The sequence below is a fragment of the Triturus cristatus genome, chromosome 11 (genome assembly GCF_964204655.1).
Source record: "Triturus cristatus chromosome 11, aTriCri1.1, whole genome shotgun sequence".
NCBI classification, from domain to species: domain Eukaryota; kingdom Metazoa; phylum Chordata; class Amphibia; order Caudata; family Salamandridae; genus Triturus; species Triturus cristatus.
In genome coordinates, this window is record NC_140594.1 from 626,158,471 (window position 1) to 626,183,567 (window position 25,097).

The following is a 25,097-nucleotide window of genomic DNA, read 5'->3' on the forward strand; positions in this document are numbered from 1 at the left end:
AGTCTCCGTGCTGTGGTTGGTTCGGAAGCCGGATTGCGAGTGGTCGAGGGATCCGTTGGTCTCGAGGAAGGCGGCTAGCTGTCTGTTGACGGTCTTCTCGATGACTTTGGCAGGAAACGGGAGGAGCGAGATGGGGCGGTAGTTCTTGAGGTCGGAGGGGTCTGCAGTTGGTTTCTTCAGCAGGGCACTGATCTCGGCGTGTTTCCAGCACTCCGGGATGGTGGCGGTGTTGAAAGAGGCGTTGATGATGTCGCGGAGGTGGGGTGCGATGATGTGGTCGGCCGTGTTGAAGATGTGGTGTGGGCAGGGGTCCGTAGGGGATCCGGAGTGGATGGTGTTCATTGTGCGTGTTGTGTCTTCGGTGCTGACTGGGGTCCAGGTGCGGAGGGTGGCGGTGGGGGGCATCGGTTCGGTGGTGGGGTTCGTGGTTGGTGGGCCGAAGCTGTTGTGAATGTTGGCGATCTTGTCGTGGAAGAAGGCTGCGAGGGAGTCGCAGAGGTCTTGCGAGGGAGTGATGTCATTGTTTCCGGTGTCGGGGTTGGAGAGCTCTTTGACGATGCTGAAGAGTTCCTTGCTGTTGTGGATGTTGTTGTCCAGTCGTTCCTTGAAGGCTGTCTTCTTTGTGGCGCGGATCAGTTGGTGGTGTTTGCGGGTGGCGTGTTTGAGGGCCGTCATGTTGTCTGTGGTCTGGTTGGTGCGCCAGGTGTTCTCCAGGGAGCGGCAGTTCTTCTTGGAGGTGATGAGCTCGTCGGTGAACCAGGAGGCTTTCTTCTTCAGTGGTGCTGGGCGTCTGCGCAGTTGGTGATCCACTGTGTGAGGTTGTTGGCGGCTTCGTTGGGGTCCGTTGAGCTGGTGGGGGGGTTCTGGCTGAGGAAGGTGGTGAGCTGGTCGCCGGTGATCTTGTTCCAGCTCCTGCGGGGGGCTTGTTGAGGGTGGTGGTGGGTCGTCGTTTTACTGAAGCTGAAGTGGACGCAGCTGTGGTCAGTCCACTGGAGATTGGTGGAGTGGCTGAAGGTGACGTATTTGCTGGATGAGAAGACTGGGTCAAGCGTGTGGCCGGCGTAGTGGGTGGGGGTGGTTACCAGTTGCTTGAGTCCGAGGTTGGCCAGGTTGTCCAGCAGAGCAGTGGTGTTGCGGTCCTTGTTGTCCTCCAGGTGGAAGTTGAGGTCCCCCAGGAGGATGTAGTCGGTGGAATTGATGGCGTGCGGGCTGACGAAGTCTGTGATGTCTTCGCTGAACTGTGTGCGTGGTCCCGGTGGTCTGTAGACGAGGGTGCCTCTGAGCGTGGTCTTGGGGTCGGTGTGTATCTGGAAGTGGAGGTGTTCGGTGGAGGTGAAGGTGTCATCGGAGTTGGTCGTGATGCGGATGGTGTTCTTGTGGATGATGGCGATGCCTCCTCCTGTCTGATTGACACGGTCCTTCCTGGTGATTTTGTAGCCTTCCGGGACGGCGATGGCGACGTTGGGCGCTGAGGAGGCGTTCATCCAGGTTTCCGTCAGGAAGGCGATGTCTGGTGCGGTCGAGTCGAGGAGGTTCCAGAGTTCGACGGCATGCCTGTGAACGGAGCGGGTGTTGAGCAGGATGCACATCAGGTGTTTGTTGCTGGGGCTCGGTTTAGCAGGTGCGGTGTTGGGTCGGAGGCCTGTGAAGCGGCAGGTCAGGCAGGTGAAGGGTCTGTGGGTGCGTCTCGGGGTGGCTCGGTAGCAGGCGGTGTTTCGGCCGGCGTTGAGTGCGTGGAGGGTTTTGGCGTCGTAGATGTGCAGGGTGTGCTGGCGAGGGCGAGGACCAGGGGGTCTGGCGCTGGGCGCGGTCCAGGCGCGGACGGACGCAGACGGGCTTACCTTTGGCGCTCAATCGGCGGTCCCGCTGCGCGGTCGCTCTGGGGGCGTCATAAGTAAGGAGCCGGGAGGGAGGAGCAGCTGGGTGGCGGGAGCGGGCGGCGAATGGAATCAGAGGGGGGCGGGGCCGCAGGGAGGCAGCGGCGGGAAATTCCAATAAGTAGCGGGCAATTCCCAGGAGCAGCGAGCAGCGAGCGAAGGAATCTGCAGGCAGGAGGCGGCAAAGGCAGGCAGGAGCGGCAGCAGTGAGTGGGGCGACCAAGCCCTGTGGAGGGCTGAGCGGTCACTGAATAGGCCTGGTCTGCCTTGGACAATGCTGTCTCTACCTCCTGCCAGGAAGCTGGGCCAGAGAGGACAGAACTGGTTTGGGCTGGGCACAGACACTCTCTTCCCAAAAGAACAAAGAGAAACAGAGTATAAATATTGAGGCCCAGACCCCAGAATTTTAAAACTCGCTGTAATCAAGAAACCTGCCAAGAAGAAGAGCTGGAAGAACTGCCAGGAGGATGATGGGTTCCCCTTTGCTGTGTTGTTGCTTTGCTGGGTTGGCCTGTGGTTGCTGTTTTTGCCTTGGGCAGAGAAAGGACTGGACTGAACTTTCTCAGCTTGCTGCTGAGAATCTCCAAGGGCTTGAAGTAGTGCTTGCCTCCTATTCTGAAGTCTTACGGACAGCAAAGACTTCACCGACCTCTGGGCACCACCTCTGGAACTGTGGTTTCAGTTGCCACAGTGGGGGGGGGGTGGAAAGCAACAGACTCCGCCGCTGGCTCCATGTCCTGGTCCTGAAGGCACTACAGAGAGCACCGCTGCATCTCACACCGCAACCCTGGTCTCACCAACGACAGTGACCGCCGCTGCTGTTTGAACCCAGACCTGTGGGCACCTCACTCTGCATCACCTCGCTTCACCTCCCTGATCTCACCAACTCCGTCGCTGCCTGCTGACTTTGACACCCGTGACTGCACCGTGGGTTGGGGCACCCCTCGTAAGTCTCCTGACGCACCGCCCCATCCCACACCGCAGTCCTGGCCGACCGACCCTAGCTCCCTGCAACCAGTTCTGTCGCCTGCACCGTGATCTGTCAGCACTGCAACAAGCACCGCCTTCACTCCACAACGTAGCCCTGGTCTCACCGACAATGCAGGACGACCGTCATGAGCCACTACCTGCACTGTGACTTGAGGGCACCGCATGCCACACCACTACGCTTCACCTCGCAACCGTAACGGTTGCCACGACCGGCCCACACCAACTTGATTGGCCGCAACAAAAAGGTACTGCTTACGAGTCTGCCGACACCCCGACCGGCGCAGTCAGACGGATCAATTAGATTCTGTTGTTTTCAGCACCGCGGTAGCATCGGACAGAGCTACCGACTTCAAGGACTGCATTTTTAAGGTTATTCTAGCAAAGTGCATACTTTTGAGTACTGTATTGTGGATTTTTATGGTTTTAGTCTAGTTTTGAATATATAAAGTATTTGGTATTTTTCTAAACTGGTGTGGTGTCCTTTTGTAGTGTTTGCACTGTATTGCTGTTGGTTAGGGGCAAATGCTTTACACACTGCCTCTGAGACAAGCCTGAATGCTTGTGCCAGGCTACCAAGGGGGTAAGCCGGGGTTATTTTAGAATTGTATCTCCCTTATCCTGACTAGAAAGAAGGGCCCCTTATTTGGACAAAGGTGCAAACCATTGCCAACTAGAGACACCATTTCTAACACCTTCGGGTCAAGTTCGCAATATATAAAACTCGGGGTGAAAAAATTTACTTGGATGGCCAGACCATCTAATCAAGTGAAGTATTTGTTGGTGAGACTGGGTGAATGATACATTAAAATATATAGAGTTTCCTTATTCAGTTCTAAAATACAATTTGTTTGCTCCAGGTAATTGTAAACAGGGGAGAATATTAACTCTTAAGCCTTCTTGGATAATAATGGTTACACATCTGCCTTGCTTTTCTGGGCAAGCTTGTCAAAGAATGCTCTAACCGATTGGTATGAGATCTTCAATAACTGGGTCGCAAGTTACAGAAAACCAAGTTTCTGTTGAGAATACCTGAATATTATTGCTTGAAACTCCTTTCTAGACTAACACCTACACCTCCTCTTCTTAGACCTCTGTTCTACTCTTAAGCTGTTCTCTACTCTACCCTCCATTCATTTTCCATTGCCTCACTATTATATCCTCCACATTACATTACCTCTTTTCACTCCCTTTCTCTTTTCCTATGTATCTCTGGCATTTACAATCCATTTCATGCCTGGGGCCTGCTAACCCTTTGGCAAGGCTACCTCAGTACTTCAAAATTGCACCTTAGTTGCTCTTGGTAATCTGTGATCCTACAGCATGCTAGTGTGATTCTTGATTCTGGCATACTCTACATCCATTTACTCACCGGTCACCACGAATGTCCAGCATTCGCAGATGCTGGAGGGATGCTGAGATGTCCTGAGGGCAGATTCCAGTCATTTTGCTTAGTTTCTTGATGCTGAGCACTTTGTCGTGCTGCTGATGGAGGCACTCCAGGATGACACTCTTCCAGTATGCCATATATGAAAGACGGCCCAAGTCAGAGAGAGGTTTCTCAGGTGATCCAGCCTGGCCTTCTCGCTTGGATAGAAGGTAACCTGAGGTAAAATCAAGAATAACTAGTTACAGATTGGTTGCACAGTGAAAGAAGCAACACTGTAAACAAAGAGCTAACTTATCACATGTCGACACATCTGACTGCTCTGCCCAGAGAGGTGAGAACACTACCGGCAGAGACCAGAAATCATAGACATGCCCAGAGCACATCCATACAATAGGACATAATCACAGAAGCTAGGAAATAAGAAATATAACTATAGAAAAATCTTGGGGACACAAAGACAAATAAATCACACATAAACCTGAACAGACAAAACAACACAAGCAAACATAAACCATAGCTGCATGTACTATTATTTTTAAAACATATTTTTATTAGCATTTGAGTATACAATCAATGCATTTTAATAGCTCATATTCTGATATGTAATACATCTGTAAGCAACTACCGGTCACTCATCCACTTCTCAAACTCAAAGTGTAACATCCAATGATTTACAGATCAACATCTTATTCAGCTCAACAATAATAATGCCTTAGAAGGGTAGACATTCAGGTAGGATTATCTGGGCACACAGGTTAAGGAGAGCCCTAGGCTCACTCACTGTTTATTTATTACTAATGGATACAGTCTGGTAGGAGGGAGGGGGCTACAGCAAATAGGAGTATTGGCCTTGTGATGTAACTCAAAGGGATAATAAAATAGGAAAAAAAGGGAAGTTAACTCTAAACTAAGTAACTATGCAGGGTGGTATGTCAGTTCAGGTACTTATCAGGCGTATCACAGGGGGTGAGGGTAACCGGGCGGGGGGGGGGGGGGGGGGGGAGGAGGGGACCCAAACTTTCGATCACAGGTATCAGACTATCAGCGCAAAACTTGTGGGGCATCCTTTCCAAGTTTGTACAAAGTGGGGAGGGGTGGGTGCAACGGCCTGGGATCCAGGCTCAGCGTGGTTTTCGGTCCTGCCCTACAAATCTGTGTCGCTAGTGCTATCCGAGTGGGTGCTGGACTCAAACTCCTCTTATGAGTTGGTATCTTTCAGGATGTTCCCAATTTTCTAGGACCTCCCTCCAGGGGCCCGCCATTGGATGACTTCGTAGTCTCAGGCATCCTCCCTAGCCAAGACCCATCCTCTGCCCCTGCCCATTGTATCACATCTCTTTTCCAGTCAGCTATTGCAGGCCCACTTGTCGATTTCCACATCATTACTATTCTCCTTTTATCCCAAAACGAAGGCCAGCTCTATAAATCAGGTACCTAGTGTCTGCTTGGGTGGCCTTGGGAAAAGTCCCAGTGTACAGGTCTCAATCGTAGGCTCAAGCGTGTGCCCCACTGCTGTCCTCGTCAGCTCCACAACTTCACCCCAAATTCTACTCACAACCGTGGAGCTCCGGAACATGTGGGTAAGATCAGCATCACTATGGTTGCACCTTTGGCAATTGTGTATCTCCCCGCCAAATGTGTACCAGATCCTGTGAGGCGTCATGTACGTCCCTATGTGTATAATTAAACTGTATATATTTCAGTCTAGTGTTTCGAGAGACCTTTTTGGGATTTTCCAGTATTCTTTTCCAATCCCAGTCTGTGATTTCCCTGGTCAGAGCAAATGCCCATTTATCGTGTAGTTTTTGAAGGGGATTGTAAGATTGTTGTAGTTGTGCAGCGTAAAACCATTTCACTTGATGTTGTGCCCCGCCTAAGGTGCATTTAGATTGTAACATTACTTGCGTCTCAGGCTCTTCCTGCCCTCTGCTCCACTGTATTCTAAATGTGTGTGTCAGGGCTTCATATTGAAGGAACTGCCTTGGCTGAAGCCTGTTACTTCCCATCAAGTCCACCAGTGGGGCCAGAACTTACTGGGGATAGCAGTCTCCAACTCCACTGCTGTCCAATGAGTCAACTGGTCGGAGGTAAAAATCCTCCTAGGATTACCATGTGGTAAACCTATCGGGGGTAGGGTGGGTTCATATAGAGGGGACTTTGCCCTCATGGCTACACAACGTTTCCAACACTGCAAAGCCGTGGTTTGCAACAGGGACTGGTGAGGGATCACCACAGCTGGGTCAAACATTTTAGCCAGTAATAGGGTTGTGTGTTCTCCTGCATCTGTCAGATTTGTGCCTTCAGGGCAGACTCCCTCTAGCCACTGTGCCAACCATTTTGTTTGTGAGGCCAAGAAGTAGTGTTGGAAATTCGGCACCCCCAGCACACCTTCTGTAACTGGACGTTGCAGTGTTGTCAAGGACACACCAGTCGAGGCAAGCAGGCAGGCGCTGGTGGTCCAGGGCAGGTGGTCTCCTTTCCCTGGGTGATGCCCCCTCACCCAGCAGGGAGACTACCAGGCCTTGGCCCGCACTCCTACTCATAGGCAGAAGTCTTGGAGAGCCTCCCCTCCTCACACATCTCCATCTGGCTGCTTTGCAGATGGCAAAGTTTGGGGTCTCAACCTCCCCTTTTTAAAGTCCATTTCCAGACACCAAAATGTGATTTAGGGTCTGAGTCTTTAAAGTTTTATGTTGTAGTCCTGCTTTTTTTTTTTTTTAAATTACTTCTCTTTTTCTTCTTTCTCCTTGCAAGGATGTCTCCCTTAACCTTTAGTTTTATGAGATTGATCTCAGTTTAATCTCTATTTGAGTCTAGTGCAGTCTCCTAAACCCTGCAAGGGGTTGATTTCAACCTCTGTTGAAACTGAGGACTCGGAACACGGAAGGGTTAATAATTATCTTCAGGCGAAATATTAACATTACACTCCTCATTCTAGAGCTCAGAAGGATAGTCAGTTGCCTGTAGATCAGCCATCCTTTAAGAATGGGATAGCATCCCCTCAAACCCCTTCCGATAACCTTGTTAAGCGATTACGGACCAATTTGGATTTACCACCTGAGTTATACGTTTTAGTGATGGTAGGGGTTCCCCCGCTTCCAGAGAATACACATGAAACTAGGTGGCGAGCTCAAAAACAAATGTATACAATGGTTGAGATGTAGAGTCAGACTGACAAATGTTATGTTTCAAAATGTGATATGTTTAGATGGGTACACTGGGAGGGTAGAGGAGAAAAGACACGTGTGGGACTGTAATTTTCGTCAGCTTGCAATGGAAGAGAAGATTCTTTATATTTGTGGGAATACATATATACATTTCAGATACTTTGTTTTCAAGAAACATGGGGGCTGCAGGGAGGATACATTGATGGTTATTCGGTGTATTCCATACCGGCCCAGCCTTCTCGTTCAGGAAGAGCCAAGGGAGGCCTTGCCACACATATTGCAAATACTTTTACTAGGAAGCTGGTTAAGCTTTTTAATGATTCTACGTTTTTCCATTTACTCGTGTATGGTTTGCAGAGAGATTGGGATATGATCCTAATCAACTTTTATAATAATTGTTTTGACTCTAAGAAAAATCAGGTGGTAGCCGACTTGGATAATAGTTTCCATGTAATCTTTAATGATCACCCCCAAGCCTCTGAGTATTCTGCGTGGGAGACTTTAATGTCCACCACTGAAATTTGTCAGCTAAGTTAGTGTGTGTACTGGTGGATTCTAACGAGGAGTACTGGATACATTTCTTACATGAATCTTATGAGAACATACTGAATAATATTTTAGTCAAGCAAAACTTTATTATGACCAAATCTTGCACCTACCTTTACAAGCATTCATTGAAACATAGTAAGCAGAACCAGCTCCACAATTATCTGGAGAAGACTAAGGTCCTGGTCTTTGGGAAAAGTGTAAGAAGGTTCTGCTGGTATCTACATACCCGGGAGGTGGAGTCTGTCGACAAATATAAGTACTTGGGTTTGACATTTTGGACAACCTTAAAATGGGACACACACTGGGACTATACTGAGCAGAAGGTGTTGTTGCAGGCCAGCTGTCTGTCTAGATTCAATTGGAAATTTGGGGGGGTTGTCCCACATCCCCCTAATGAGGGCCTATGAAAGGAAGATACCTCCACTCGCTCTGTATGGCGGAGAGGTATTTTCCCTCAATACCTTCTACTATGAGCAGGACCGATTAGAAGGGGCAGGTCTTAAAAGATTTCTATTGCTCCCTCCAGGTACTATGGTCCAGGGCATAAGGAGAGAGTTCAGCCTAACCTCCTAGAGCCTGGTGGCCTTTACTCGGGCCTGAAGATAATTTAATAGACTCTCGGAAGATGATGAACTGATTGAAGTATCCAAACTCTGCTGGGAGAAGATTCAAGGTAGTGAAAGAAGGTGGGTAACAGAAGTACGAAATAGATTAAGTTGTATCAAGAACCTCCATTTAGATTGTGATGCAAGAAACCGTCTATCAGTTTCTCAATTTCCACTTTAGGCCAGGGGATTGTCTTTCCATATTTGATGCGGTTACCTAATCCTGGCTTACTTAATGAAATCTTAAGGGCAGGAGTGGAATGTAATCCAATCCATTCCATTCATCCCACCTATGTTGGGCCAGGGTTCAGGATAACAGCGGTTTCTGTCCCTGCCAACTGACTAAAATGCTCTCTACTGCATATACTTACGGACTTTGTTGTTATCTTCCTAATCGTATTAAATTTTTAAGACTTCTGTTTTTTAAATATGGAATTGTCATAATGATGAAGGCTGTCGAGTTGTTATCGAAAATGCGTTACTGAGATGTGGCAGTAGGAATTGCTTGATTTTTACGTTCTGTCAAACAGAGTATTAATGATGAATTGTAGCAGGAGGGGGTGTTGGGCCGGCTAGATGATTTAAATTATCTATTTTAGTTGCTCATGTATTTTTAGAATCTTTTATGGACAATTGTTAAAATAAACCTGTTTTCTACTACTACTTTACAAGTATTTAGGGTACATCAATTATTTACAATATTTTGATCTCCAAAACCGTGAGCAATTGTGTCAGTGATTTTGAATCCAAGTTCACTTGCCACAGTGACCATACAACCTTTCACCTTGAAGGTGGGGATTGGGTTTTGACAAAACCCAGTCCAAGGTTAGTCATAAACCCACCTTGGCCTGTAAAAGGAATATGTTATTTACCCTGTAAACAATTGTTTGTGGCATGTAGTGCTGTAGATTCATATGCTCTGCATACTTCAGTCATCTAGTTTTGGGTCCGGATGAGTGCAAGTTGTTTTTCTTTGAAGAAGTCTTTTGAGTCAAGAGACACAGGGACTCCTCCTCTTAGTGATAATGAGCATTGGCATCAAATTCATTGTTAAATTGTTTTTCCGCAGGTGGGTGAGAATGGAGTGAGAGTAAGTATCAGTAAAGAGATGTCCATGCAACTAAAATAGTGTAAGGGAACTGCAACGGCTGCGGGTGTCCAGGGAGGTGGGTGGGAGCATGTGAATCTAGAGGACTACATGCTACGAACAGATACTTACAGGGTAAGTAACATGTTCCGTTCGAGGAATTTTTTGCTGTAGATAAACATGGTCAGCATAGACTCCAAAACAGTCCCTCTCCAAAATCAGGGGCTTACTTGTGGGTGTTGCAGTTGTTTGAAAGAGAGTACGTAGCACTGCCTGACTCACAAAGGCTTGGTGGCGTGCTAAGACATTCATACAATAATGTTTGGTGAAAGTGTGGGGTGTAGACCATGTAGCTCCCTTGCAAATGTCAGCTATTTGGATACTGCCCAGAAAAGCCATAGAAGCCCCTACTGTACAAGCAGATAGTGGTGGTGCCTTAAGGGGTGTAGGCAAAGTCTTTTAGCTTTGGCATAACATGTCTGAAAGCATTTAATTATCCATCTAGATATGCCTGACTTAGATATGGGCTTTTCCTTGTGAAGGAGAGAAAAAGCACCAAGAATTAATTCGGTTTTACAAAACTCTTTAGTTTTCAATATAATGCATCAGAGCGCTTTTGACATCTAGAGTAGGAAGAGCTCTTTCTGCAACTGAATCCGGTAGCAGAATGAAAAATGGTAACTCAACTAACTGATTGAAGTGGAAAGATGAAACCACTTTTTTTTTTTTTTTAGTATTTTTATTTGCATTTTAACCAAGACAAACACAGCTGGCAAGTCACAAGTGATTATCCACATACCCAGGCGCTCCCTCGTCCCCCCCACCCATCACCCATAGTGACAACATCATGATCATCAATCCGACAATATCCAGTTTCGTTTCACAGGGCGGAATTCCATAGTGCCCTTTTATGCTCCATCGTCTCCCCTCAGGCCTAAGGCCCATGGAGATGAAACCACTTTTTTAAAGAATTTTTGGGTTGGTTGTAAGAACCACCCTTCTTTTTGTAACTGGAATAAATGTTCTTCTAAGGTTAAGGCCTGGAGCTGACTGACATGCCTAAGTGAGGTAATGGTCACCAAAAAAGCAACCTTCCACGACAAAAATTGGGGAGGACAGTTATGCAATGATTCAAATGGCAGACCCATAAGTCTGGTAAGTATATTACTGAGATTCCATGCGGATGCAGGTGGAACTCTAGGTGGAATTACTCTTTTAAGGCCTTCCATGAAAGCCTTAATGACTGGTAACTTGAACAAAGATAAGTGCTGCCTGTTTTGTAGGTAGGCAGCAACTGCAGTTAAATGTAGATGTATTGAAGTATATGCCAAGCCAGAGGTCTGCAAGTGAAGAAGGTAGCAAAAAATGTTTTGCACAATTGCATCAAATAGATGAATTTGTTTACTGCAACCATAGAAAACAAATCTATTCCACTTTGTTGCATAAAATGCTCCAGTTGTAGGCCTACAAGCTTCTTTAAGAATAGTCATACATTCAGGTGGGAGATTAAGGTGACCAAATTCTATGACCTCAGGAGCCAAATTGCAAGGTTGAGCGGCTTTGGATTTGGGTCCCTGATTTCTCCATGGTGAGAAGATCTGGATTGTGGAGAAGCTTCTCGCGAGGAACTACGGAGAGTTTGAGTAGTGTAGTGAACCATGGCTGGCGAGCCCAAGTTGGAGTTACCAGAAAGAGGGTGAAAGACGTTTGTCTGAGCTTCCGACCCACAAACTAAAGAAGGAGATGTGGAAACACATAGGCAAATATCCCTGACCAGTTAATCTATAGAGAACTGCCTTTGGATAGTGGGTGTGGGAACCTTAATGTGAAGTTTGGGCATTTTGCGTTGTCCAGAGTTGTGAACAGGGCTATCTGTGGAAACCCCCCCCCACTTGTGAGAATATGGGAGGAAGACTTGAAGGTGGAGTTCCCACTTGTGGACTTGTTACTGCATCCTGCTGAGGAGGTTGGCAAAGAGGTTATCCATCCCTGGGAGGTGTTTGGTTAGCAAATGGATTGCCCAATGCTAAATCGTCTGAGATAGGTGTGATAACTGTAGAGTGTCATCCCCACCTGTTTCCTGTAAGAATAGGCCACGTTACATAGCATGCGTTTACAACACATGCCATTACGACTGTGTTGTTACATCGCATACCATTACAACGCAAGTGGGAACAACTACTTGCTGTAGGGGGGCGCTGGATTTGAAAATACTATAATTTACTATTCCAACTCCGATCTGTGCAACAGCAGGGAAGGTGTTGGATTTTAAATCCAACACCTTCTGACCTCTACAGCAAGTCGTAGTTCCAACTTGCGTTGTAATGGCATGCAATGTAACAACGCGGTCATTGTAATGACCGCGTTGTAACGGCATGTGTTGTATCGCATGCGTGGTAAACAAAGTTTACCTTTTTGTAAATAGTACATGGTTGTCAAGTTGTTCATCCAGACCAAGACAACTCTACCTGCCATAAGAGTTAGAGATGCCTTCAATTCTAGGTGAACAGCTTGAAGCTCGAGGTGGTTGATGTAGAGACACTCCTGTTTAGTATCCCAGAGACGCTGAAGAACAAGTTACTTACCTTCGGTAACAATGTATCTGTAAGAAACATTAGTTAGTTAGATTCCTCACCTTAGAATATCCCCAGGCGTCAGGCTGGATCCGGAAAGATTTTTGTAGCAATACCCCTTGCGCGTTGCTAGGCATCGTCTGCGGCTCCGCATCCGACGTCGGTGTCGTGCGCCGGAATGACGTCGTCGGAGTACTTAAGACGCCGCCCTCGCGCGCTGACGTCAGTTCTTATAGATAGCTTTCTGCGCCAGGGACGCTGCGCCATGCAAGAGACCGAGACTGGTGCCAAAAAATCTAGGGCCCTGAAAGGGAGAACCTTAACCCTAGATGTCAGTTCTCAGAACGGGGAGGCTGGGTGGGTCGGTGAGGAATCTAACTAACTAATGTTTCTTACAGATACATCGTTACCGAAGGTAAGTAACTTGTTCATCTGAAAGAAACACGTTAGTTAGATTCCTCACCTTAGAATAGAAACCCCAGCAATACCAACCCCGGTGGTGAGTCTGCGAACCAAGATCACACCAGAAAGTCCTGGAGAACAGAACGGCCAAAGTGGCCATCTCTCCGGACTTGGCTGTCCAGGCAATAGTGCTTGGCGAACGTGTGCAGTGAAGCCCACGTCGCCGCCTGACAGATTTCCTGCAAGGGGACTCCCCGTCCCAGGGCAGTTGTCGCCGCTGTGGCCCGGGTGGAATGGGCTCGCAGCCCAACAGGAGGGACCTTTTTCGCCAAGGAATAGCAGAGTATAATACACAACACGACCCATCGCGAGATGGTGCGCTTGTGCACAGCATTACCCTTCTTCGCACCTACATATCCAACAAAAAGTTGGTCGTCCACCCGGAACGGTTTTGTGCGGTCCAAATAAAATGACAGCGCACGTTTTGGGTCCAGACGGTGGAGCCTCTCTTCATCTCTTGAAGGATGCGGAGGCAGAAAGAAGGTGGGCAGCGTGACAGATTGCCCGATGTGAAAGGGAGTCACGACTTTAGGAAGAAAATACGGACGTGTCCGGAGGACAACTTTATCCGGATGAACCGAAAGGAAGAGAGGCTTAGCTGACAGAGACTGGAGCTCACTCACCTGCCTAGCGGAGGTGATAGCCACCAGGGAGGCAGTTTTCAGAGTCAGTAGACGAATGGGACAGTTGTGAAGGCACTCAAAGGGAGCGCACATCAGAAAAGTAAGAACAAGGTTCAAGGTCCACTGAGGCATTACGAATGGAACAGGAGGGAACATATGAGTAATGCCCTTGAGAAAACGTGAGACAACAGGGGACTTGTTGTCAGGAAGCCTTAAGAAAGCAGAGATTGCAGCAAGATAACCCTTCAAGGTGCCCAGAGCAGAGCCCTGCTGGGCCAAAGAAAGAAGAAAGAGAAGCACCTCAGAAAGAGGGGCAGAAAGGGGATCCACAGCCTTTGCTGTGCACCATGCCACAAATCTGTTCCACCGGCAGGCGTATACAGTCTTTGTGGAGGGACGCCTGCATGCCAGAATGACATCACAGACTTCAGGAGGCAAGTCAAATGGCATCAACTGTCGCCGCTCAATCTCCACGCATGGAGGTGGAGGCTGGACAGGTTCGGGTGGAGGACCGTCCCCTGCTGCTGCGACAGAAGGTCCTCCTGAGGAGGCAGTTGTATCGGGGGATCGATTGACATACTGAGTAGCTCGGGATACCAGAACCTTCGTGCCCAATCCGGAGCCACCAAGATGACTTGGGCCCGGTCGCGCCTGATTTTCTTCAGCACTCTGGGCAGAAGTGGTATAGGCGGAAAGGCGTACAACAGACCGCAACTCCACTCGCGACGAAAAGCGTCTCCGAGCAAGTGCCGCCTTGGAAATTCCAACGCGCAGAACTGCTGACATTGCACGTTCTCTTCGGTGGCGAATAGATCTAACCAAGGCTCTCCCCACTGCAGAAAGAGACCTTGCGCCACGTCAGAGTTCAGATGCCATTCGAGATCCATCATGCACCGTCGGCTGAGTTCGTCTGCTCTGGTGTTCAGAGAGCCCGCCAGATGTTGAACCACCAGGGTGATGCCCTGATGTTCCAGCCATGTCCAGAGGCGCAGAGCCTCCTGACAAAGGGTCCACGACCCCACCCTGCCCTGTTTGTTGCAATACCACATGGCGGTGGTTTTTTCCGTGAACACCTGCACCACGCTTCCCCAGACAACGGGAAGGAATGCCTTCAGTGCAAGTCGGATCGCTCTCAGCTCCAAAAGGTTGATATGGAGACCAGAGTCCTCTGATCTCCGCCTCCCCCATGTGTCCCCCCCATCCCAGGAGGGATGCATCCGTCACCACTACGTGCTCCAGGTGGGGTAGGGAGAGGGATCTGCCGCTGACCCAATTGCGGTTCGTGAGCCACCACTGCAACTGCTGTGCGGTGCCCTCCGAGATCAAGACATGGTCGGACAGGTTGCCTCGATGCTGGGCCCACTGAAACTTCAGGTCCTACTGCAGAGCCCGCATCCGCCATCTGGCGTGAGGTACCAACAGGATGCAGGAGGCCATCAGCCCCAGAAGCCGCAGCACCAACCTGACTGAAACCCAGGACAGAGGCCGGAAGATGGAAATCAGGGCCTGAATGTCCCGGACCCGCTGTTCCGGCGGATAGACCCGGAACTGCGCCGCATCGAGAACCGCCCCAATGAAAAGGAGCTTCTGGGAGGGACTCAGGTGCGACTTCGGCACATTGATGGAGAACCCCAGCGAGTGCAGGAGGTCGGCCGTAGTCTGGAGGTGGGAGACGACTTGCTGGGGCGAGCCCGCCTTCAACAGCCAGTCATCGAGATAGGGGAAGACTGGAACCCCTGATCTGCGCAGATGAGCTGCGACCACCGCCATCACTTTCGTGAACACCCGAGGGGCACTGGTGAGGCCGAAGGGGAGCACGGTGAACTGAAAGTGCTCCTGACCCACCGTGAACCGCAGTTAACGCCGGTGGGCCGGCAGGACGGGGATGTGGAAATAAGCGTCCTGCAAGTCCAATGCTACCATCCAGTCTCCAGGGTCTAGGGCAGCCAGAACCTGAGCTAAAGTGAGCATCTTGAACCGGTCCTTCCGGAGGAAGGCGTTGACGCTCCGGAGGTCCAAGATCGGGCGTAGGCCCCCTTTGCCCTTCTTGGGAACCAGAAAGTAGTGGGAATAACAACCACGACCTACTTCTGGACCAGGAACGCGCTCGACGGCCTCTTTGGCCAAGAGGGCCGAAACTTCCTCTCGTAGAAGATGCAAATGATCCCCCGACATACGGTGGTTCAGTGGTGGCATGGCTGGAGGGGTCGTCTCGAAGGGGAGGGAGTAGCCCCTTTGGACGATTTGCAGCACCCACCTGTCCGACGTGATGGAGCGCCAGTGGAGCAGGTGATGGCGAACCCTGCCGCCCACTGGCGTTGAATGGGCCTGAAAGCTCGGACTAGGAAGGCTTTGAGGCGGATGCTGCCGGGGTGGATGTGGACTGACCGGCACGTTGACCTCCAGGTTGAGGTCGGAGTTGGAGTTATGGATGAAAAAGGCCTCGTCCTTAGCTGTAGAGCCCTCATGTAGCTCTTCCTGTTCCTATTTGACATCTTGTTGCCCGAAATTTCTGGTGTATGTTCTATGTCCCTGCGCTACATTTCTCTGTGATGCACTCAACAGTCCCGCTAATACGGTTTAAATCAAAAGGATCCTCAAGCCTCACAGTCTCCCACCTGATGGTCTGCAGATAGACATAAGTTGCAAACCTGATGGAGGTCGGTTCTTGGGTATTTAGCGTAGCACCTGGGACAGAAGTGAAATGGAGTTTGTTCCATTAGCAGTGCATTCTTGGTCGAAGCCGGTGATATAAAGAGCAGGCCCGAATGGGTGACGCCCGAATGCCAAGAGTGGAGCAAGTCGCATAGGGGGGCAACATTTTTCTGGTTTTCAGTACACAGCGATGGAAACGGGACTGAAACAATACGGACCCGGGTCGAAATAAACAGCAAACCGAAGTGAGCTTGAGACGGTCTAGAACCAGAGCGCTACACAACACGTCCGAACCCGACGGCAGAAAGAAAAAATCTAACAATGGAGTTGATGTCAATGTTCATTATCACAAAAAGAAGGAGTCACTCTGTCTAATGACTCAAAAGACTTCTTTGAAGAAAAACTTGTACACATCAGGACCCAACACTACAGTCACACATGCCTTGAACATGGTTTTACTCTAAAATAGGCTAAGGTTGATACCAATACTTTCTTTGCATCAATTATCAAACAAATACACGTATGGGTGGTGACCTGTCTTGATGCGAGAAGCTGAGGCTGATGAGGTTAGGCCAGCGTTTACTGATATTTCTGCAAATATTAGGCAGTCCTTAAAAAGGTCTTTAAGACCTCCACGAAAGGCATACAGTTTGTTTGATTGTGTCTGCACCAAAGCCCATCCGCTCTTCACACTGCGCGCCACATTAGACCCCGAGATGTGGAGTCAATTAGGAAAGCATGTTTACTTTACAAATCAGTTTTGGCAGCTAGGAAAAAGCAGCTAAAAGAGGATGCCTGGAATGCTGTGCATTTGGCCAGTTTGCATTAAGATAGTGCTGCTTTTTAGCAGGTGTCAACGCCCACACTTCAGCAATTCATTAGGAACTTCCACTATTGCAACTTGTGGCTATTGCAACCTACAGGGAAGGTATCTGGGGCATGGCTGATGTAAAGATGATTCAACAAGTAGATAACTTATTTTTGAAAAATATTTTATCAGTCCCTAGAAGTTGTGCTAATGCCATCCGTCAAGCTGAACTGGGTATCTCTTCACTAGAGGACAGAATAAAATGATATCCTCTTTTATTGTGATACTCTATTAGGGTAAGGGAGGAGACCATCCTTAACAAGCTTGCTATAAAGGATTGCCTACTACTACATTCGGCCCTAGATATTCCATGGCTTGCATATGTGAAGACTGTCTGCGAGTTGAGTGGCCAACCAAATTTATCTGCCACCACAGAGTTTTACTACCTCCTTGAAAAGAGTATCTCGAAGAAATTATTATACGATAAGGCCTCATCAACAAGAGACTCTATATAATCTTAAATCCACGGTACACGCTTACAATCTGGTGCACGTTCATGACGGCCTTCAACAGTACCCCTCTTTTATGCTCAATAGACAGCAACGCTTCGATCTCACCATCTTTAGTCTTAATCTACTACCTCCATTGGTGGGGTATCTTGTCAATGGTTGAACTTTATCTTATGCTTATGCCCCTGTGATGGGAAGTATGTTCAGTCGAATTTACATATTGTGCTCTTTTGCTCCTTTTATCCATTGCCTAGAAGAAAGTTTTTATTGCCAATTCTGAAAGATTATAAATTTCGCCAATGTAGACCTGCCTTGCTATTTCTACAACAGGTACATAGTTCTTTGATATGCTGCTCGGTTGCCTCTTTTATTTGGCATATACTATAAATGAGGAAATGTGCAATATTGTAATCTTTTAACTCTATGTACTGCTGTATTATTGTAACAGGATGGATTGTTATTTATTGTGACTGTGCGGTGTTCTTTTTTAGGTCTCGTGCCTGGCGATGCACTGCGCAGCAGTGCTCACGCAGCGAGCGTCTTTTTGTCCGGGGTTCTAAAATGGACCCTGGAATTGTACACGCTCGTGCATGTGTTTTTTGTTTGGTCTTCTGTGTTTGGGCTTTAAGTGCGTGTTTTTTTTAAACAGACCATGCAATAGGCCAAAGGCGGGCGCATTGCTCCGCCCATGGCCTATTGGTGTCTGTTACGCGCACCAAAGCCCATGTGGTTTCAATTATCGTGCCCCGACACGGGCACGATAATTGAAAGCACATGTTCGCTGTGGCGCACGCGCACCACTCGCGGGCGTGTTTTTTTTTTGTAACAATAGTGATTGCGAAAGCGATCGCTTTCAGTGCCACTTGTCAATTAGCGCGGCGTGCAGCACTCGCGTTCTTGTTTATACGTGGACTCCAAATGACTCTGGTGGCTAAAGCTGTTCATCTGCCTTCAAGAAGCACAGAACCCCCAGACATGTTTCCGGTCATGCCGAGCCGCACAATGGCAAATACAGGCCCTTCGTGGCCTTTGATGTGCCCATGTGTTGACGGAGGCGGGGGGTCTCGCACGTTCCCTCACAGTCTTTTATGGGGGCCTGACTCTGGTCCCCATGACCGGCAACATTATGAGCCTGTTGAGCTATACCAAGGCTTATTTTAAGGTCCCTGGTCAGGCCGCTTCCAGGTATGTAGCAGCGAAATACAATCTGCCCTGGTGCGCTCACAACACGAACATGGAAGGCAATCTCCTTGGTATCCCTCACACCCTTGTAAGTATTATGGTTATGGGCCGTGGGTGCTCATCGCGCCCATTGCGGTTGCATCCCTGACACTGGCCTTGCCCTGTGTACCTCAGCAGGGTGATGGATGGGTTCAGCAGTGGCCTGCAGGGTTCCGAGCACTCAACGCCGGCAGCCAAAGGTCGAGTCGCGGCAGGCCGCAAGGTGTCCAGGCCTCCGCTCACAGTCACTCAGGGGCCCTTGTGATTCCTGAATATCTCCGGTGCGGGCAGCTCTCACCTCCTGCTGTAGCGCCCGTCTTGTGGGCTTAGTCGAAAGGGTGTCTCGGCCCCCTCGCAGGAGGCACGGAGAGGCCGGAGCCGAACATTCAGTTACAAGCGGTCTCTCCTCGCCATGGACGAGCACGGTTCCATTTCTCGGCTACTGGCTACGCGAGGCCGGGCCATGCCCAGTCAATCTCAGCTTCACAAGGCCATCACTCCGACAGCCTCACCCACTCAGCTCCGGTGCCGGCAGTCCTGATTTGCCAGGGTCGCTACAACGACCGGTGGGGTCATACAGCGATTGTCGCCTGTGAAACATATTTATCAGGGTTTTCGAGTACCTAATGCGGAGCTGTTTACAGCGCGTCCGCACTCTTGGCCATGCCCTCCCTGTATCATTTTATCGTTTAAGGCACTTTTTTGTAAAAAGCTTCCAAACTCGCCCTCAGTTGGTTGTCTGTGCTGACTTGCCCTTGAACTCACTCACTCCCCTCTGTTCGTGTCCGTGTTGGCTTGTTTCCTTTGCTTTCTAGAGTCGTAGACCTGGACTCATGATATGATGCCTGGGCAGATTCCAGAACCTTCGTTAACGGCTGGCACACTGCGAGGGCTGGGTTTCCTCAGCAGGATCCCCGGCACCACCATGTCCGTCAAGAACCTCAAATATCCCGGCATCTGTGGCATCGGCCGCATGATCTCCCCACTACACTTCCTGGAGGTGAAACAAGGCAAGAGGCCGCAGCCCATCAAGAGCGAGGTAAAGTCATGGCAGGGGTGCCTTCCTGAGGCTACTCATAGTGTGATTGCTTCACACCACCCCAACGATTGGTGCATCATTCCTGTAGAACCTTTATCTTGTGTGTGTGTGTGTGTGTATATATATATATATATATATATATTACCTACTGGCGGTCGCCAGTAGGTAGTTATAGTTAGGACCCTGTTTCCATTGGAAAACCGCAACATTCTATTTGGAATAACTTTGGCGCCGGTCGACGAATCCTCGCGAAATTTTCAAAACTAATGGGGTGCTACGCTCCGCTCCTACCCTGAAAGTCTCGGGGGGATTCGTCAAGCGGGGGCTGAGAAAAAAGGGGGGTCCCAAAACGCGTTTTTCCCATGCATTTTTCCATAGGACCTTTAGACACAGCTACAGCCCGAACGGCTGAACAGAGTTACTTGAAATTTGGCAGAGAGGTAGTCTACAGGTCAAGGAAGTGCCTTTTGTAGGTCTGGTGTAAATCTGTTCAGTAGTTCCTGAGAAAATAGCATTTAAATCAATATATATATCTGTGGCAGCTTACGGTGCGCTTACCGTGCGCTTACGGTAAGCTTACCGTACGCGTACGGTGCCGTGCGCGATTCTGATTGGCTGTTAGATCTTAGTAAACATTCGAATCTATCGAAACCAGGACGCGGCGGCCGCCATTTTCTCTCTCGCACTCTGAGGGGGGGGGGGGGGGGGAATCAAAGGTGGAAAACATTTAAAGGGGCTGGTTAGACAGCTCCTAACCACCTAACCTTGATTAAGGCGTCCCAAAAGAACCTCCAAGGGAAAAAATTCAATTTTAAATTTTTTCGAAAAAACGGCGATTACGCTTACCGTACGCGTACGGTAAAAAATTAATTATATAAAAAAAATTATCCTAAATTTTCCACCACCCCGTGTCTTATGGCTTAAGCGAGGTTAATGAACATTTAATATTTAACATTTCACAACGAAGCGCATAATATGTCCTCCGTGTGCGGACGGTGCAAGAAGCGCATCGTGCGTACATGGCCCATCCAGCGTAACGTGGCCACGCGGTGCGCGTAGCGCACCGCGTGCCCACCGTGCGTGCACGGCACTAACTGCGTAAAGTAAGCGCGCGGTGCGCGAAGCGCACCGCGTGCTCACTGTGCGCGCACGGTGCGCGTTAAGTGGGCGCGCACGCCACGAACGGCGTAAAGTAACTTAGCATTTAAAAAACCGTACAAATTCACTGAAAAAACCATAGGTTTCACACACGTTATAGTTAGGAATTAGCATTTAAAAAACCTTGCAAATTCAATGAAACAACCATAGGTTTCACACATGTTCTAGTTAGCTGGACATTTTACTCATAAAAAACCAATGAAATTCCCCCGTTATAGTTAGTGCAGGCAACTATAACTCACGCGACCGCAATCCTCTGCTGATGACATATGTGTCTTTATGAAAAAAAAATATTTGTAATATATGTATAGCTAAAATTTAATGGAAGAAGACATGGGCAAATAAGTGTCTAAATACAGTATTAGCATCAGCAGAGGATTGCGGTCGCGTGAGTTATAGTTGCCTGCACTAACTATAACGGGGGAATTTCATTGGTTTTTTATGAGTAAAATGTCCAGCTAACTAGAACATGTGTGAAACCTATGGTTTTTTCGTTGAATTTGCAAGGTTTTTTAAATGCTCATTCCTAACTATAACGTGTGTGAAACCTATGGTTTTTTCAGTGAATATATATATATATATATATATATATATATATATATATATATATATATATATATATATATTGCATCCAAAACGGTTCAGAGTCCCGGTGTTCCTGGCGCTCATTGAAGGTGCGCCACCCTTGCGGTTGAACCAAACCGCTAAATATCTAACGCTATTTTCTCCAGGGAAGAAGAAAGAATAGGGTCGCACTCCAGCGGTCTTTTTGTAATTCAATGCTTCGTTTATTTCCAATTCATTTCGGTCCACAAATCAAACGCAAGCCAACCAACGCGTTTCGTTAACTACTGTTAACTTGGTCACGGTTGTTCCCATTGAAAAAAAACATTCCATTTTAAACAGCTGTAATACCAGGAAATGTTATGACTTAATTTCCTGTTAGTCAAGGGGTTTTCAATCCCAGGCTCCTGGGAGACGTAGTCCCCTTTTAAATTATACATTATTCATGAGCAGGCTGAAAATAAACAAATTACCACTGATAATAATGACAATTTTAAACATTGGCAACATTAACTCTTTGCACATTATGTTATGTGCCACTTTATAGGCAAAGCTCAGTATTTTTTCTCTCATAGTGGGCAGTCCCGCTTGTTTCAATTTTTAAGTGGCCCTAATTGGCCTTTCACACTTGATCTTGTGTCAGTTACATTCATGAATTTTTTACGGTTGTTCATGGTTAAGAGACAAACCACATGAGTTCGATCCTTTAGCCCTAAGGTCCAAATTTTATTGCGTATAATCCATCTTTGTGGTTCCACATAATTTTGATCATCTTTCCTCATTAAAGATGTATGTACAGTTCTTCCGACTGGTTCAGACCAAACGGTGTCATGCTTCTAAAATTTATGATATGCCGTGATTCTTTCTGTCGCAGTAGTTTCTCCCGATTTCCTCCTCGTGCACTGATAGGTATGGTTTCTATTCCATAAAACCTCAGAGACTTCCAATTGCTATTATGGTGTGTTTCCATATGTTTTGCCACTGCGTTGTTTTTATCTTTATTTTTTGTGGCCCGTGTGAGTTTCAAAATTCTTTTCTTCAAATCACATATGGTGCTTCCCACGTATTTTAATTTACATGGGCATTCTATTATATAGATTGCGTATTGACTTTTGCATGATATCAATTGTTTGATTTTCCAAACTTTATTGTTCACCATTGTTATTTCGCTTGTTGGCTTTGCGATTTGACACACCTTGCAATTTTGGCATTTGATAAACCCTTTTTTTCTTAGCCAGGTCTCTTTCGCTTTACTTGATTTAAAGTGACTGTGCACCAGTCGATCTTTTAGGTTTTTTGCTCTCCTGTAAGTTATTATTGGTTTGGATCACATTACTTTTCCCATGGTACCATCTAATTGTAATATTTTCCAATTCTTTTTGATGATACCCACAATTTCCTTTGATTCCTGGGTGTAATCCAATATCAGTCTTATTGGTTCTTCAATGGGTTCTTGTTCTTTTTTTGATGATAAACATTCCTCCCGAGATTTTTGGTTGGCTTTATTCCAGCAATGCTTTACCGTGTGTTTGTTGTACTTCCTCTTTATAAACCTTTTTATTGTTCCTGCGCTCTGTTTTCTCCATTCCTTACTGCATATTCTTCGAAGGCGGAGAAATTCTCCATAAGGTATGCTTGATATCAGTGAAGGTAGGTGGAAACTCGTTGCTTCAAGGTTGGCATTCGTTGCTGTACTTTTTCGATATAAGGTGGACTCCAGGCAATTATTTTTCACATATATTTCAGCGTCCAGGAAGGTGACTTTTTCCTTGTTTATTTCATATGTGAACTTCAAGTTTGTTACGATGTTGTTGAGGATCTCAAAATATTCCTGGAATTCCTCCTCATTTCCATTCCAGATGACTAACAAGTCATCTATGAAACGTGTCCATTTAATTATTTTCTTAGTGTATTGTTCATATTTTTTGTTTCAGGCCACCTCCCACTCCCACCAACCCATTACCAAGCAGACGTAGCTCGGGCTGAATGAAAAGCCCATCGCCGCCCCATTCTTTTGTCGATAGAGATCATCTCCAAATAAAAAAATATTGCAAGTGAGGCATGAGAAGATCATGTCCAATAACATTTCATTGTGTTCTTTATAATGAATGTTTCTTTCCTGCAGAAAGTAACGAATTGCTTTCAGGCCCAAATCATTGTCAATGTTAGTATAAAGAGCAATTACGTCCATTGTTATTAGATAGAAGTTTCTTTGCCAAGCCACATCTTGTAAAGATTTTAGGAGGTCAGTCGTGTCTCTAATATATGACTGTAATTCCGCTACATGTGGGATGAGAAAATAATCGATATAGTTGGCCATTGGTTCGAATAATGAGCCTTTAGCAGATAAGATAGGTCGTCTTGGAGGTTCTTTCTGATTTTTGTGTATCTTTGGGAGAAAATACATGGTCGCCAATTTGGGAAAGTCCACTGATAAATATTTCCGCTCTTCTTCATCTATCAGGTTTTTAGAGGTCCAAAAATTCAGTTTTTTCTCAATCTCCAACTTAAAATTCATTGTGGGGTCTGCGTGTAATTTTTCATAATACATGTATTTTTGTAGTTGCCGTAGTGCCTCTGAGATATATAAAGTTCGATCCCATATTACAACATTGCCCCCTTTGTCTGCCATTTTAATTTCTATTTCCTTGTCATTGGCCAAATTTTCCAAGGCTTCCCTTTCCGGGTTTATTAAGTTGTCTTTATATTGGGGTTTGTTGATTTTATAAAGATCATGAATAATGGCCTCTTGAAAAACATCAATTTTGTTTCCAGGGGGTAGCTGGGGGTAGAACTTGGATTTTGATCGTTTTTTGCTAAGACCTGCCCCTAATTGTGGAATCGCTATTTCCAGGGGTATCTCTTCCCCTTCCTCTGCATTTAGATTAAGTAATGTTAAATAATCATTAGATTCCTTTGCCAATAAAGTTGATGTGGGAGTTTCCACCATACGGGTGGTCTTAGATTTATTTGGATTTTCCCAAAAATATTTTTTAATTATTTTTTTTTTTAATAAAAATTTAATTAAATCGGCGCTACCCTCCCCTCAGCCCCGGGGGCGACCTCCATATGCAACAGTAGTGGGGAGTGGTCAGAAAAACCCCGGGCCAGATGTCTTACTTCCCTAACCATCACAGCTTGGGCCGCCGGCATAAGGACATAATCAAGTCTCTATAGACTTCCATGAGCCCCTGAGTGGAAAGTGTATTGCGCCTGTCCCGGGTGCAGTAATCTCCAGCAGTCTATAAGTCCGAGGGTATCTATAAACCCACTCAGCCAGGTCTGCGCCCCAGGGAGATCCCTGGGAGGGTGACGATCCGCTCTACCGGATACGACAGAATTAAAATCGCCCCCCATCACCAGAACCCCCCCCGGGAGTCCCAGGACCATGCGCCCTAAATCAGCAAATGTTACAGTCTGCAATCCTGGTGGGACATACACAGAAACCAGCGAGACAGTTCTGCCCTCCCACCGTCCTACGAGTGCAGCATACCGCCCTCTGTCATCATGGATTATATCGTCCACCTCCAGCGGGAGAGAGGCTCTAACCAAGATGCCCACCCCCCTCGAGCCAGAAGTGAAACCAGAGTAAACAGCGAGACGATATCCCCGACTATTAATAGCATGGCAAGAATTCCCAATTAGATGCGTTTCCTGCAGAAAGACAATGTCTGGCGAGAGCCGTTTCAAAAACTGCAGCACTACCCCACGTTTAATCCTGTCCCCCAATCCATTCACATTCCATGAAAGTACTCTCAATCCCCTACCCCCCATCCCAGCCTCGCGCACAACCCCCTCCCCCCAGAGAACACGACCCCAATCA

The 25,097-nt window shown here is 47.4% G+C and overlaps 1 protein-coding gene across 1 annotated transcript in view; it reads right to left on the bottom strand.

The window, feature by feature from the left end:
- KAT6A (lysine acetyltransferase 6A) overlaps window positions 1-25,097 on the bottom strand; it is a 1,365,605-nt gene that overhangs the window by 174,632 nt on the left and 1,165,876 nt on the right. Inside the window, exon 13 of the mRNA XM_085634070.1 lies at window positions 4,237-4,468. Coding sequence (XP_085490196.1) covers window positions 4,237-4,468 — 232 coding nt within the window. The remainder of the gene's footprint in view (window positions 1-4,236; window positions 4,469-25,097) is intronic.